Genomic DNA, 17,022 nt, shown 5'->3' on the forward strand with positions numbered 1-17,022 from the left:
ACCTTGGAAATCAGGATGCATCTCGCAATGGATAGTGCGTTGCAGTTGTTGGCCAGACAGTAGTTGTGATGCAGTTGCTGTTGCCTGTGTATACAGTGCGTGTACATGCATGGATTTAGGTATGGCTCTTTGAGCTGTGGGCATTTTAGTAAAGTTACATGTTCTATTGGAACTACGTGCGCTGAGCCTAACTGCTATTTAAAATGTCTTTAAAAAGGTTGATTTGGGGGCTTCCCTGGTGGCTCAGTGGTTCAGAGTCTGCCTGCCGACGCAGGGGACACGGGTTCGTGCCCCGGTCGGGGAAGATCTCACATGCCGCGGAGCGGCTGGGCCCGTGAGCCATGGCCGCTGAGCCTGCGCGTCCGGAGCCTGTGCTCCGTTATGGGAGAGGCCACAACAGTGAGAGGCCCGTGTACCGCAAAAAAAAAAAAAAAAAAAAAGGTTGATTTGACATCGGAACAAAAAGTTAATGCAAAAAAACAGGAAAGCAGAGCAGTGTGATAAAGGATAACTATACCTACTAATCCTCAAAGAGCTTTTTGGATCAATATAAAATGCAAATTTAATAGTATAAGAAAGCACTGATTCATGACTTAATTGGGACTTTTTTTTTCCTTTCTCAATGTTACACGAAATAATGTTGCTTCCTTCAACTGGAGAAGTCTTAGATTTGAGGAAATGTGGTATTTATTTTTATTTTATATTCTTTCCTTGGTGGCCTTGAAAATCACAGAATTTCAACTTTCCTTGAAAGGTCTCAATGAAAGAAAACAAAGGAAGTGGATTGGGCCCTCTAGGGAAGAGGACATAACTGCTTGTTCGTTGTATGACCGTTCTGGGCAACTATGCCGGGTACCCAGGGAAGAAGAGCTACGAGGCTCGAGGATGGAGGGGCCTTGTTCCTTCACGGGTAGTTGAGGCCATGCCAGCCCCTTCTGGAGTCGGGTCAGGACTGCTCTGGAAGTCCCTCTCCGCCTGGCTGTTTACCTGCAGGGGTCTACGATCTGCTGCCGCTCCCCTTGCTGCATCACCCGCCGGCGGCGGTTTAGGGTCGACGTGGGCATCTTCTGGCCCAGTGTGCAGCTGACCAGCTTCAGGAAAAGGGCGAACAGCTTTGGGTACAGGCCTGCGACAGGGGTGCCTGTCGACACCCCTTCACAAATTGCACAGGCCACCTGAGGGGAGAAAGGACCCTGTGGTCAGGCAGGGCTGATCTTCCAGTTTGTTTTCTCTACAAAGGATTGCTTTCCAGGTTGACCACACTTGCGGTAAAAGCACATAGAAAAGGGAGGGTTTATTTGTCTGGAAACTTCTTAACTCCTGCTGTGTTTCTCTCTCAGGGCTACCATGTGGGGCGACTCCAAACTCCAGGGGGCACCAGTATTGGGGTCTTTCAATAACAAGTGGATATCTTGAAGACTAATTTGGAAATACAGAGATACAGATTTTCTTTGGGCTGATGAGAAATTTCCTTCTGAACATGATCAGCTGCAGACAAAATCACTGCCATATTTGTCCAATATAAACTGGAATTGATTTAAAACCGGGGTATGAGAGGGGAAGAAGTGCGATTAATGCTACATCACCCAGTGCCAGGTGGGATGGAGTGGGGTGGCATCCCGGGCGGGTGGCAGGTTGTCCAACTCACGGAGATCGCCTCTGTCCCCAGGAGGTCATCTTCTAACTCATTCTCCAGTTTGTCTATGAAGGCTCGCAAGAGTTTGCCACTGGAGGCTGGGTTCTCAGCCAGAGCCTTCCACAGTGTCTTTGTGTCACTAGGGAAGCACGGCAGGAAGCCGATAAGGCTCTACTCCTTGGGATGTGAGCTTTTTCATCTGATCCCCTCTAAAACCACATTATGACTAATCACAGTTGCAAGGACGGATGGACATGGGGATAATAAGGGTGTTTTATTTAACAATCTAGCATTCTGGCCTTGGGTTGCCGAGGTTTGTTAATGTCCATCAAGACAGAAACCTCTCATATAGATTCATTTTAGGCAACCAGAAAGGGAAGAAATATTCACTTTCTAATACTTATTCCTATTAAATAAACACACACACACACACACACACACACACACGCACACACTCCTAAAACTCTCATCATCCAATGAGGACATATATTTGAAAAATACTTGGAAAACCATTACCTGTGATTCAAACACCATTTTTGAAATTATTCAGGTGAGGTGTTTTCAACTTTTGTTTGCTATCTTTCTCTCAAACCACAGATTCTTCCCCAATACCTTACAGAGTGGCCTTCCCTAGGAAAAGGGACCAACTCAGTTAGAATCTACCTGTCAAAGGGCAGAGGCTTCTGTAAAAGGTTGGCAACAACTGCATCCGTGTGAAAGCTGGCTATTTGGGAGATGGCTTCCAACATAAACTGAAAACTTTCCTCCTTTTGTCTGAGGACCGGCATGTGATGGTAAATTATGCCCAAGATCTCCAACAGCTAAGAAGAAAAAGCCAAATCAAACACTGAGTTGCCAGTTTTCCTCTACATGGATGGCTTAGGTCACGTACGGTCAGCATATTGTAGGCGGTGGTTGATGAATTAGAAATAATGTTAAAAAAGCAATTGATTCTACACATGGCCTATCTCTTGCTCAGGACGATTATCGATAAATTGGGCATTTATTCTTAAATCAATTTAGCAAACATTTAGCGAAAGGCTGCATTATGCCAGGTGCTGTGTTGGGCACTGTGGGGCATTTACTAGGGATGAATAAGATGTAGCCCTTTCTCAAAAGGAATGGGTGGTCTCATAAAGGACATCAGCCATATACCCAAGGGCTATGCAGAAGGCTCTGTATGGCAAATGGTGTACAAGAGGTACAGGACTGATAGGGGAATCCAGAAGTAACTGAGGTTACTGTGGAGGGACATCTGGTCTGGGTCTCAAAGGATATATAGCAATTCCAAAAGGCAAGGTGGAGATGGTGGGGAAGGTCATCCTCATCAGAAGGAAGAGCACAGGAAAAGATGTAAAATCAGACACCCTGAGAATAGAGCACAGAGGGTTTAGAGAGCAGTGAAACTAATCTTTATGATACTACAGTGGTGAACACGTGTCATTAGACATTTGTCAACACCAAGACTAAACCCTAACTTAAACTAAGACTTTTGGGTGATTATATGATGTGTCAATGTGCGTTCATCGATTGTAGCAAATGTACCACTGTGATGTGGGATGTGGGTAGTGTGGAGACAGGAGGTATACGGGAACTCTGTACCTTCAGCTCCATTTTGCTGTGAATGTGATGGCTGTAAAAACATAAAATCTATATAGAAAAATGTCATGAGAGCATGGTAGAGGCAAATGTGGAAAAGGTTTATGGAATAGGAGAATGGTCCAGTTTGGAGCAAAGAAAGAACGAAGGTGATGAAGATAACTTGATAGGAATGATGAAGCCAGGTGCTAAAGGGCATTGAGGGCCACCTTTCTGAGTTTGGGTGTTAATCTGTGTGCAGTGGGGAATGATATTACACATCTGGCTTTTGACATGGGCAAGGGCATGTCTCCATGCTAAAGAACGTTTGCTTCTAGTGGAAATTTTTCCCGCTTACTTTGGATAGACACTTTTAGGTAAATATAATATTTTCTCAGAATTATAATTCCTTAATCATAAATATCCTGCAAACATGAATACCACACAGTCCCATTTCAGTGATTCTTGGAGAGGATTTAGGTCCCTCTTGTAAGCCTTTACTTAGTGTGTGAACAACTTCCCCTTTTATGCTAAACACACAAATACATGGACATTCCAAATCTATTAACCTTTGATTCTCTCATGACTGGCCCAGGGCCTGCCATGTAGTATGTACTCAATGAATGATTTTGAAAAAAGCTGATTGGACAGTAATTAGCACAGAGGTCATTTCTAAAAGCCATGCTTTGGAAAAATTTTAAATTTAGGGTGGTTGATTCTGGGCTGTGGGGACCATAACTTCCTCCTCCTGTTCCCCTTGGAAAGCCTTTATTGAGTTAAAGATTCTTTTCCTCCTCAATCTCTGAATTGCTGGTGTTCTGTTTCTGACTTTAAGAGAGAGAACAGAGTATCTCCATTTGGAGCTCTTAACCAGGCTTCCTGAATTTAAATCCTGTTCTCTCTGCTTTCCAGTTGGTAGGAGGGACTGAGACTTTTCTTTTAGTCAATTCCCCAATGACAGCCTTCTTTACCAGAAAATACCTATGGGGTGTTCAAGAGCAGCTCGCAGAGTGGCAGTGGGATTAGAAAATTCTCTTGGCCCTCAGTGGCCATCTTAAAGGCATTCGTTCACAAGGTCACGCTCATCCTTGCAGACCTCACAACCCAGTTTTCCATGATCCACATGCCTCTGACCAGAGAGTGGCAGTCTGTAAAGTTCTTATCATCACAGACTAGAGAAGCAATTGAGTGCCTAGACAGGCACTCAGTGTGAGCCTGGCTGTTCCCACGCAACTTGCGTCTCTGTTGAGGCCTCTTGAGGCCGTGTGCACTCCCGCCTGTGGCCCATCAGAGGACCAACTGAGAAGTGGCGACCTACTTCTGGTATTGGCATTTCAGGAGTGTTAGAATTCTGTTCAGTTGTCAGATTGGCTCTTGGTTCACCTGATCTTCTAAAGCAGCTCCCTGCGCCTTCAGGGCAGCGATCATCCAGATGCCACATGCCTTTGTACATGTGGGGTTGAGGCTCTCCAGACTGTCCAGGGTTTCCCCCAGGAACATGAGCATTTCTTCACTTGGAATGAGTCTACTGACAATCTGAGAATGAACCAGAAAGACTCATGTCATCAGCCACCTCACTTCATATCTGGACACCTATTCTTGGTTTTAGGATAATAGAAACCACTGGGATTTCCACAAAGTTAGCATGTGACTGGGGCCATAGAAACCAGAGACAATACTAAAATAGGACATAGACACCACCTTTCAACTTTAAGTAAACTTTCCTTGAAGTTATCTCTTGATCATTTCATTATTTATTAAATTTCAGGCCTGCCAAGGCAATTTCCTCTCCAAACCTGAAGTTACATCATACCCCATAAAGGGAAAATAATGCATAATGTTTATATGCCATTTTATATGTTGTAAAGTACTTTCACATACATTTCATGTATCATAGAAATAAGTCTTGTGTCTGCCAAAGAATAGCTAGGCTTGAAAATTCAGGAAATCACTGTGTACTAAGTGCTGTGCTAAATACCCGGTGCCTCACAGCATCCATACAGAGGGTGAATTATTATTATTTTTAACATCTTTATTGGAGTATAATTGCTTTACAATGCTTTGTTTCTGCTGTATAACAAAGTGAATCAGAAGCTATACATATACATATATCCCCATATCTCCTCCCTCTTGCGTCTCCCTCCCTCCCACCCTCCCTATCCCACCCCTCTAGGTGGTCACAAAGCACCGAGCTGATCTACCTGTGCTATGCGGCTGCTTCCCACTAGCTATTTTACATTTGGTAGTGTATATATGTCCATGCCACTCTCTCACTTCATCCCAGCTTACCCTTCCCCCTCCCCGTGTCCTCAAGTCCATTCTCTACGTCTGTGTCTTTATTCCTGTCCTGCCCCTAGGTTCTTCAGAACCTTTTTTTTTTTTTTAGATTCCATATATATGTGTCAGCATATGGTATTTGTTTGTCTCTTTCTGACTTACTTCACACAGAGGGTGAATTATTATGAACGCTGTCTTTTGCTTTTGCATGTTTCAAGATCAAGAGTAGTCAATAAAAAGTGAAGAAAAGAAAAACTTTGCAATTTTGGTCTCTAAACAAGAACTATACACAATGTTTGGTTGTATATGTCTCTCCGTGTGTATGAATGAAAAGGCAGGCAGGGGAGGTGAAAAGTTAGAAGTTTGAGTAAAGTCCAGGAGCATTATCTGGGGCTTTAGCCAAGCAAGATGGTCATGATTATGAGTTTGTGGGTATGAAAACATTCCTATTCACAACCAACTTCCTCCAGTATTAAATGGCCCGATGAAGTTTGGTAGAACCATCTTTGAGAGGAAATGAGTTCCTTTTCACGAGTAGTTGCATATCCCAGCCGGTTTCTGAGTTACCATGGCTCCAAGATCAAGGCCTAGACTCGTGCCTCTATTCTGTATAACACGAAATGCCTGCCTGGGTCCAAGCTCAACAGTTATGTTTTTTTTTTTCATATTGGGATGGATATTGGCTTAGGAAGAAAGGAAGAAAGGGAATTCATGTTTTCGAGCACCTCTCATGCATCAGACACTTTCTTAGGCATTTGACATATGTTCCCTCCCTGTCCCCCACGGGCTTGTCTCCTATGTCCTCATCACCTTCTCATCCCCGCTGCTGCCTCCTTAGTCCAGGCCACCTAATCTCATATGTAGATTCTTACAGTTTCCTTCAAACTAACCTCACTAGTTTCAGTCTTGCCAGCCTATAGTTTAGTCTCAACATGGCAGCCCGATGACCATTCAGAAAATGTAAGTCCAGTCACATTCCTCCTCGCAGAACCACCACTAGCCCATAAGGAGCTTTTGCAAATTAGGAAAAGTGCCCTGTTCTCAAGAGAGTTCTCTGTTATTGTCATAGTGACTGAGCTTGTTGGACCCTTTACTGCCCTCTGTGGATAACTGCCATAATACACATATGAACCTATAATGTCCACGTTAGGAATGATGCTGCCTCACACAAGGGTGCCCTTGTACATTTCACAGCTGCCACAGTGTACCTAGTGGTCTTGACTCTTCTGTTCAAAACCCTCTGCTGGCTTTTGATTCCAATTGGAATCAAAGCCAAGATCCTTAACAAGTCTTGGAAGGCACTTCAGTCAGCTCTGGGCTGTCTCTTGGATCTCATGACCCACTTCTTTCTCCACCTCAGGGCCTTTGCACATGCTGTTTCCATCTGCCTGGAATGTTCTTTTCTAGATGTCTTCATGGTTCTCCCTTTCAGAGAGGCCTTCCTAGGGGATCACCCCTCCCGTACTCTTTATTCCCTTCCTTGATCTTATTTTTCTCAGTTGTCACTACCTGACATCATATTTATCTGGCACTCCATCTACTAGGATGCAAGCTCAAAGAGGGCAGGCGTTCCTATCCTTAGAGCCTAGAAAAAAGTGTGGCATGTGGTAGGTGCACAGGGCATATTAGGCGAATGAATAAATGAATGACTTGATAGACCAGTCCTCACAACAGCTCTGAGAGGGAGGTTATGCATTTTTTTTTTAAAGATGAGACTGATCACCCAGTGCACACACTTCAAGCAGTGCACACGGAGTGCGTCTGATCGACCCCAAAGTCCTGTTCCTTCCATTCCACCCCACTGCCTCCCTCACCCTGGAGAGGACCACTTGGTTCCCCAGGTTTCCCAGAGTATGAAATGATCAGTAGCAGGTGTTGCCTGTGCACATGGACCCAGAGTTAATAAATGAGTGGACAAAGGTCTTTCATTCAGCTAGAATGGCTAGGCTGTTGCCCTCCTGGGTAGCGGGGTGTACACAGCTGACTCATTTGGAAATCAACCCAGAATCATCCTTACATCCCTTGGCCAGTCCTCCATATCTTTCACCTTTGCTATTTTGGAGGAAATCTTGATCTGGACCTGCACATCATCACATTGCAGCCCTTCCTGCAAATCCTGTAGTCTTTCCACTTCCAGGCGAATGCCTACAATCAACAAAGCGTGACATAGGAGTTCAAAGAGCGGATAGGGGTTGAAGAAGCTGTCTGTATTTTGATGTGACACTAATTCAGCTGCTGGATGCCTTTAACAAACCCACTGAAGCCTGTCTGATTAGATGGTGAGCATAAGATCAAACACTGATTGAGTAGTTTCTGCATGCCAGCAGCATGCTAAATACTCTGCATGTAATGATCTCATTGCTCCTAAAGATGATCTGAGGTTATTTGCAGTTGAGAAAGCTGAGGCAGAGAGGTGTAAAGCCATTTGGCTGGATCACGCAGTTAGTAAAGATAGGAGAGCTGGAACCTGAACCCTGGTCTGACACCAATGCCCAGGCTCTTACTCCTCTGCTATACTGCTGTCTCTGTTGGAGCTCCATTCTGCACTGAGCCACTCTGGAGGAAATGGTAAGGCAACCATTGTAATAGGAACATCAGCAACTGTGTTAAGTGACTGTTGATATCAATTTGTAAATGCAGACCTAAACGGTAATGATATTCTGTTTGTTGTTTGAATTGAGTATAGTAATTGTGGAAACGCACACCTGAACCACTCTGGAAGGCAGCCTAGCCAATGGGCAGACGACCTGGGCTCAAAGTCCAGCTCCACTGCTTTCAATTGTCCAAGCAACTGGTAAATTTCTTAACCTCAGATCCCTCATCTGCTTTAACAACTGACTGAACAACACCCATGAGTATTAAATGGGTATTTAATTTAGTATCACACTAGTTACTTGTATCTAGTAAAAAAAAAATAATCATCGTTTTTCTCTCTCTCTACCGTATTTATTTGGTCAACCAAGAAAAAAAGTTATCGTGAATAATGAAGTGTGAGATTTCTTGTTAACAAAGAATATTTAAGGACCTGAACTTTGCATGTTTCAGGAAAATAAAGGACACTAAAGGGAGAATGGGTAGAACAATAATAGAATTCTAATTCCTTTCTTCCTGTGAGGTCCCTCTCTGGCACATTTCTTCTCTTATTAAAATGGTCCTTTAGTTCTCACTTCCTTAATTCATTTTTTTTTTCCTGGCTTTGGTAAAAGCATATACCCTTCATGAATTATCTTCCCATATCCCAAGGGACTGTCCCTTGACTGTCCTATAGCCCAAGAGACCTATTCGGGCTCTGTTGAGTAGTTTGGCCTTTTTGACTGACTCTACCCTCTGCCCCCAACCAAATTCCACCTTTTGGCTCAAAAGCTTTTGCACAGCAAACCTAACAGACTTTTCTTATGCGAATCTTAGAATTATAATATCTCTGTGCTTCCAGCATCAGAACAGTGCCTGACACATGAAAAGTCACTCAAGAAATGTTTGCCGAGTACCTAAGAGAATGAAGAGCCGAGGGTGGGCATGAGCTGCAGTCAACCTGGCTGAGTGTTCCTGGCTGCACCTGGTCTGCAGAGAACTGTGCATACGATGCAGGGCCCAGCTCGGCCAAACACCTGCTTATTTAACCTGGATTTAATCAGGAAGCCCTGAGTGTTGGTTTCAGCCTGAGACTGATGTTTTAAAATTCCTTATATTTCCTGACATTGACAGTTACTCACGTGTCCTGGCAGAGCAGACAGAGGTCCTGCTATGCAAGCTGGAAAAACCTCCACAAAGTTCTCTCTCTTAGGAAACTCTGAAAGGCACTTTAGCACCATAATAATAGTGCGATTTCCTCTGGAAGAAAGCCGTGTGATAGAGAAAGCTTTGCTAATATGCCCAATTGCTGTGTGATTTAAATCAGACTCTCTCAAAACATTTTACCTGCTTTAATGACTCTTTATCATGCTCTGGTGGTGTTATCTTTATTTTAAAAAACCAGAAAGCAGAGCCACTGAGGAAAAAGGATCTACAAGAGAGACAAATTGTGTGACATAATTAAGGTATCAGAATTCAGAAATGGCTGAACTGGGGGAGGAGAAAGAGAGGAGGAAGGAGAGAGATAGATGGACGAGGAGAAAAGCTGAGAACAAAAGAAAACAGGTATCTTCTCTGCATCTGTGAGTTTCACATCCTTCCCTCACCTTTTATGCAGAACAGACTAATAGCCGAGCTAGCAGCCGCCTGGCGGATGGAGGTGTCACAGGAGTGAGGTGTCACAGGAGTGAGGAACCAGGAGGCCGAGGAGTGAGCCGATTTTAAAGTTCTCTGGTGCCTGCGGGACAAAGGGGGACCCCAAGGTGACGGGGTGGCTTGACGATGTCCCAGGATAGTCCCAACGCTGGATATTAAGTCCCTTGTTCCTTCCGTGCAGGCCCTTAGAATAGAATGGACTCTTGGACTTTAAGGGCAGTGGTCAAGTAAGCGAGCAAGCGAGCAAAGACGCTCTGGGTTAGGACAGACCTGGCTGGTGGTTCTCCGGAAAGACCCCACCCGGGACTGGAGATCCGTCACGCACAAGTTTTGGATTCCAGCGGCCTCAGGGGTCCCTGCTGTTAGCAAGCAATGCCATCCATCCATTTTAGGGGCTTCCTTACCTCACTATCGTTTGTCAGCACTTTCGCGGTGATCTGGAAGGCTCTTTCCCTTTCCCACTCTTTTTGTGAAACAAGCCACATTCGGAGAAGCTGTTGGTCAAAAAGTAAAAGTCTTTCCTTAGTATCCTCGTATTCATTCGCTCTCGTTCTCTCGCTCTCGCTCTGCCTCCTCTGGAACAGGGTGCTGGCCTCCCCACAAACCCTTTTTAAGTGGGCTGGCCCTACGTGGTGGGCCACGTGGGTCGGGCTGGACGAGTCCCTGTGACGAGGATGAGGCAGAGTTTGGAGGGTGCCTTGGAGCACCGATTAGGGACTATGGGAGTCAGTTTGAGCAGTGGCCCTACTCACGTTGACCATTTCTTGACAGTCCTCTGCTTTCACGTTATGCCACATCATGGTCCTCAGCAGCTTCCCCAGAGCATCCATGGATCGTTCGTAGAGAAACTGAAATCAAAGTGAGTGTGAGGGTCAGGCCGAGGGGAGCAAGTTCATTCATTCTACTCCACTCTGCACTCCCCTCGGGCCTCGCCCCCTCATACATGAATGTGCTCCGTGTCCGTGTCTGTCTTGCCCTCATTTTTGAGTTTTTCCAGAGGTGGAAGGGGCAGCAGCTTCCGGATATTCTCCTCAAGAATATTAAGATGGTCATTCAGTGAGAGCTGAGGTTTCAGTTTACTGAAACGAGAACCACGGGGAGGAGTGGATATTATGTTGACAAACAAAACATAACCCAGTAGAATTCCCAAGAACTGCCAGTCTGAAGGGGCTGAAGGGGTCAGGTACATTTCTGATGGGCTGGGATGTTGAGGGAGGTGGTGATGGAAGTAGAGAGAGATTGGGGACATAGAGCCAGACTGTAGCGGTGGGCATAGTCCACACGCTTCAGGTCTAATTTATTAGAGTGATAAGCAAACCATCACTTGGTTTGCATTACTTTACCCTTTACTATATGATCTAACATTAATCTACTTGTTTTCTTCAGCACTTGACTATGTGTGCGTGTGTGTGTGTGTGTGTGATAGAGAGAGAGAGAGAGAGAGAGAGAGAGAGAGAGAGATTGATTCTAAGTTTGGAGCAGTGAGTTTTATAAATTTCATATGTCCTCTCATGTTATATGTAATGTCACACATACTATAGGTTCTTATAAATGCACAAGTGAATAAATGATAATGGAATCTTCCTTCTTTTGTTCCTTTCTTTCCTTCCTCTCCCTCTTTCTTTCTTTCTGACATATACTATAGACATTACGAGGATATAAACAAACCTGGACATAACTTGGAAAAATGTAAATGTTCAATAAACATGAGAAACTCCATTTGTTATTAAATAAGTGTAAATTAAGACAATACAATACCACTTGTCAGCAACCAAATTAACAAAGAAGTTAAAAATGATGACACTGTCAGAGAAAGGTGAAATTGGTTCTCTCACTGGAGAGTAAAAGTCAGTAACAGCTGGGACAACTCTATTGAAAGTGTTAAATGTGTTGATAGATGCTGAACAATCTTCTCATCCTTACCGTCTGGCTGGCTGTTTAAAAAACTCAACTTATTGAGCTATAATTTATGCACAACCAGCTGCATCCATTAAAGTGTGCAATCAAATGAGTTTCATACTCATGGAACCACCACTATAATCAATATAGAACATTGCTATCATCCCCCAGGTTTTCCTCATGCTTCTTTGCAGCTCGTCTCTTCCTCTTCCCTAGCCCAAGGCAACCACTGATTTGCTTTCTGCCATTAGAGATTAGTTTGCAAGTTCTACAGGTGTCCTGTCCATGTGAGGATAGCCATTAGCAACATGTGGCTGTTGAACACTTGAGTTGTGGCTGGTTTGATTTAAAATAGGCTGTAATTGTAAAACACACTGGATTTTGAAGATTTAGTATAAAAATCATGTAAATTATCTTATTACTTCTTTATTTTAAATACTTGAAATAATATACTGAATATATTAGATTAAAATTAATTATTAAAATTAATTTAACTTGTTTCTTTTTACACGTTTAAAAGTGGCTACTAGAAAATTTTAACTGGCATATGTAACTTGTATTATACTTTATTTCTACTTGACAATACTGTTCTGGAGCCTGGTTAATTCTTAATTGATCTTCAAGATTTATTTGCACTTTCTTTAAACCTCCCTCATCTTTGTAAACATGGCAACTTGTGCCTTCCCTTATTTTGCTTCTTATCGAGTTTTAGAGAAATTATATGAATGTGTTTGGCATTTATTTCCCCTAGTTGACTAAAACTCCTTCAGAGCAAGGCCGTATTTTGTTCAACATTGTCCTTTTAGAACCTAGCTCAGTGTCTGATACATGGATGCAACTCAATAATATTTATTGAAACGAATTGTCAACTTTTATAATTAGAAGTTCAGAGAACACTTTTTGCACAAGGGTGTTCACCAAAGTATTACTTATAGTTTTTAAAAACAAGAAATAATTAAATGTAGCAATAGGAGGTTGATTAATAATGAAATGTAACAATATGAGGCATATCTATGTACCAAGATATTAGGCAGCCATTAAAAATGATGTTTGTTACCTCAACATAATAAATGCCACATATGAAAAGCCTACAGCTAACATCATGCACAATGGTGAAAGACTGAAAACTTTCCCTCTAAGATCAGGAACAAGACAAAGATGCCACTTCTATTTAACATAATACTGGAAGTTCCAGCCAGAGCAATTAGATAAGAAAAATAAATAAAAGGCATCCAGATTGGAAAGGTGAAGTAAATTATCTCTGTCTGCAGATGACATGATCTTAATACATAGACAATCCTAAAGAATCTACAAAAAATATTAAAACTAATAAGCAAATTCATCAAAGTTGCAGAATACAGGGACTTCCCTGGTGGCTCAGTGGTTAAGAATCCTCCTGCCAATGCAGGGGACAAGGGTTCAAGCCCTGGTCCGGGAAGATCCCACATGCCATGGAGCAACTAAGCCTGTGTGCCACAACTACTGAGCCTGTGCTTTAGGGCCTGAGTGCCACAACTACTGAGCCCACGTGCTGCAACTATGGAAGCCTACGTGCCTAGAGCCCGTTCTCCGCAACAAGAGAAGCCACCGCAGTGAGAAACCCGTATACCACAACAAAGAATAGCCGCCGCTTGACGCAACTAGAGAAAGCCTATGCACAGCAACAAAGACCCAACGCAGCCTCAAAAAAAAAAAAGTTGCGGAATACAAAATCAACACACAAAACTCAGTTGCATTTTTATACACTTAAACAATGAATCATCAAGAAAAGAAATTAACAGTTCCATTTACAATAGCATCAGAAAGAATAAAATACTTAGGAATAACCAAGAAGGTGAAAGACTTGTACACTGACAACCACAAAATGTTGCTGAAGGAAATTAAAGAAGACACAAATAAAGAGAAAGACATTCCATGTCCTTGGATTTGAGTATTTATTATTGTTAAGATGTCCATACAAAGCAGTCTACATATTTAATGGAGTTCCTATCAGAATCCCAATGACACTTTTTGAAGAAATAGAAAAATCCATCCTAAAACTCATGTGGAATCTCAAGTGACCCCAAGTAGCCAAAACAATCTTGAAAAAGAACAAAGTTGGAGATCTCACACTTCCTGGTTTCAAAACTTATTACACGACCACAGCAATCAAACCAGTATAGTATTGGCATAAATAAACAGACATACAGACCAATGGAATACAATGGAGATCTCAGAAATAAACTCTAGTATATATGGTCAGATGATTTCCAACAAGGGTTCCAAGACCATTCAGAGGGGAATGATATTGGATTTGGAAATGATTTCTTGGGTATGACACTAAAAGCACAGATAATGAAAGTACAAATAGACAAATGGGCCTACATCAAAATTAAAAACTTCTGTGCATCAAGAACACAATTTAGAGTAAAAGACAACCTATGGAATGAGAGAAGATATTTGCAAATCATATATCTAATAAGGGGTTAATAACCTTATAGAGAATAGAAAGAATATAAAATATATAAATAACTCCTACAACTCAGCAACAACAAAAAGAAAGAACCAAAAAAAAGGGACAAAGGATTGAACAAACATTTTTCCAAAGAAGATATACAAATAGGCAATAAGGCTATGAAAAGAGGCTCGAAGTCATTAATCATTAGGGAATGGCAACTCAAAGCCACAATGAGATACCATCTCACACCCATTAGGATGGCTACTGTAAAAACAAACAAACAGAAAATAACAAAGTGATGGCAAGGATACAGAAAAATTAGAACCCTTGTGCACTGATGGTGGGAATGTAAAGTAGTGTCACTGCCAGAGAAAACAGTATGGTGGTTACTCTAAAGATAAAAATAGGCTTGACATATGATCCAACAGGCCTACTTATGGGTATATACCCCAAATAATTAAAAGCAGGGTCTGGAAGAAATATCTGTGCACCCATGTTCATAGCAGCGTTATTTACAATAGCCAAAATGTGAAAAACACCCATCAGATGAACGTCCAACAGATGAATGGATTAACAAAATATGGTATACACATAGAATGGAATATTGTTCAGCCTTAAAGGAATGATATTCTGATTCATGCTACAACATGGATGGACCCTGAAGACATTGTTCTAAGGGAAATAAGCCAGGTGTCAAAAGATAAATACTGTATGATGCCACTTACATGAGTTACCTAAAGTATAAAATTCACAGAGACAGAAAGTAGAATGGTAGCTGCCAGGGCTGGTGGAAGGAGGGAATGAAGAGTTGTTTAACGGGTACAGAGCTTCAGTTTTGCAAGATGAAAAGAGTTCTGGAGATTGCTTTGCACAACAATGTAAAAGTACTTAACACACTGAACTGTACACTTAAAAATGGCTCAGATGATAAACATGTATACTTTACCACAATCAAAAATTTAAAAAATTAATAAAAAACGACTGATGTCTGTGAAGAGTTGGTAATAACATTGGAATATGTAAGATGAGGTGAGAAAAAAAAAACAGGATAAAAAATCATAAGCAGAGTAGAATCTCAACTCTGTAACCAACATGGAAGACTAGAAATAAAGACCTGGAAATATACCAAAATGTTGATAAAAAGGGGGGGAGGATTGGGATGATTTTTATCATTTTTAAAAACTTTCTATAGTTTCCAGGTTTTAACAGTGAACTTCTGTTTCTTTTACTGCAGGGGAAAAATATTATTTTAAAAACGTGCTTAAAATTATTATCTTCTTCAGGCTTATTGCTGCTAACCAAACTAGGGTGTGATTAAGGGTTTCATATATTTCTAATGGGACGATTAAAATTTGCCTACAGGCCAAGATAAATTATTTTTGCACAGAAGTTTCAGTCCTCATATATCAATAAGTCTGACTCTTGTAAGCAGCTCCGCTAGTCCCTGTGAGTCAACAAATGATCAGGCTCTCAGTCAATTCTGTCACTCTGGAAAGAGAAAAAGCCCCCATTTGAAATAACCCATTGATGAACTGTGTTCATGTTTGATCGGTGCACTAGAGTCTGCACCGATCGATAAGTCAGTTGATCAGAATGAGGATATGGGGGAGGAAATATTTTTTCGGTGAGAACAAACAAAAAATTCTCTACCTGAGGTATCTGATGGCGATTAAGACTTTCCACCGAACAGGGCTAGTCAAGGAATCCAGGGGCTCATCCCTGATGAAGTCCTGCAACACAGACAAGGAGGTAAACTGTCTCAGGAAGGACCAGGGGAGTTTCTAGACACAAAGAGGTGGAAACCTCATCAGACCGTTGGGCACCCTCAGGCGGAAATACGCCCAAGGTCTGTTCTTCGGGACTGGCGAGTTTTACCCATTACCTGCACTCTTGGTAATGAACTTCTTCAGGGTTTTGCCCATGTCCTCCCTGCACACTCACCAGCATGTAACTCAGCAGCACCTCCTTGTAGGAAAACTTGAACTTCTCATCCTCAGCATCTTGGACAGCAATGCCAGTTTCCGTGATACTTCTGGAAGGGGGGTGTTGGGGTGGGGTGCTGTGGAGAGGTCACTGAAATCTGACATTTTAAAGAAGCCATAGTTCACATGAAAAGATGCTCAACACTGCTAATTATTAGAGAAATACAAATCAACCCTAAATGTCCATCAACAGAGAAATGGATCAAGAAGATGTGGTACATATATACGATGGAATATTACTCAGCCATACAAAAGAATGAAATAATGCCATTGGCAGCAACATGGATGGACCTAGAGATGATCAGAGTAAGTGAAGTAAGACAGAGAAAGACAAATATCATATGATATCACTCATATGTGGAATCTAATTTAAAAAAAAGGTACAAATGAACTTATTTACAAAACAGAAGCAGACTTAAAGATATCAAAAACAAACTTATGGTTACCAAAGGATTTGGGGGGGAGGGGGAGGGATAAATCAGGAGCTTGGGATGAACACACGCACATTACTATATTTAAGATAGATGACCAACACGGACCTACTGTATAGCACAGGGAACTCTTCCCAATATTCTGTGATAACCTATATGAGAAAAGAATCTAAAAAAAGAATGAATATATGTATACATATAATTGAATCACTTTGCTGTACACCTGAAACTAACACAACATTGTAAATCAGCTATAATCCAATAAAATTAAAATATTTTAAAAATCTAGTAAACTTTATAATCAAATTCTTCAAAAACATTTGACAGGTATTTTTTTTAAATATGAATTTAAAAACCATTAAAAATACCCTGAGCTTTCTCTAAATAAAAGAGTTACCTATTCTATAATAAATAGTAATAAATACAGAAAAACCCACAAAAAAACAGAAACAAACTACAATGAGGTACCACCTCACGCTGGTCAGAATGGCCATCATTCAAAAGTCTACAAATAACAAATGCCAGAGAGTGTGTGGAGAAAAGGGACCCTTCCTA

General features: G+C 41.9%; 1 protein-coding gene and 1 long non-coding RNA gene across 3 annotated transcripts in view; one reads left to right on the forward strand and one right to left on the reverse strand.

The window, feature by feature from the left end:
• Positions 1–17,022, forward strand: part of LOC307183157 — a 248,489-nt gene that overhangs the window by 14,251 nt on the left and 217,216 nt on the right. The gene's annotated exons all lie outside the window — the stretch shown is intronic.
• Positions 1–17,022, reverse strand: part of MROH2B (maestro heat like repeat family member 2B) — a 52,738-nt gene that overhangs the window by 12,667 nt on the left and 23,049 nt on the right. The window contains 12 exon segments of the mRNA XM_079917303.1: positions 988–1,175; positions 1,649–1,775; positions 2,300–2,457; positions 4,598–4,750; positions 7,539–7,636; positions 9,670–9,737; positions 9,739–9,800; positions 10,123–10,212; positions 10,471–10,566; positions 10,662–10,797; positions 15,705–15,784; positions 15,996–16,118. Of these exon segments, the coding sequence (XP_079773429.1) occupies positions 988–1,175; positions 1,649–1,775; positions 2,300–2,457; positions 4,598–4,750; positions 7,539–7,636; positions 9,670–9,737; positions 9,739–9,800; positions 10,123–10,212; positions 10,471–10,566; positions 10,662–10,797; positions 15,705–15,784; positions 15,996–16,118 (1,379 nt within the window).

This window comes from Stenella coeruleoalba (assembly GCF_951394435.1).
Source record: "Stenella coeruleoalba genome assembly, chromosome: 3".
In the NCBI taxonomy this organism is placed as follows: Eukaryota; Metazoa; Chordata; class Mammalia; order Artiodactyla; family Delphinidae; genus Stenella; species Stenella coeruleoalba.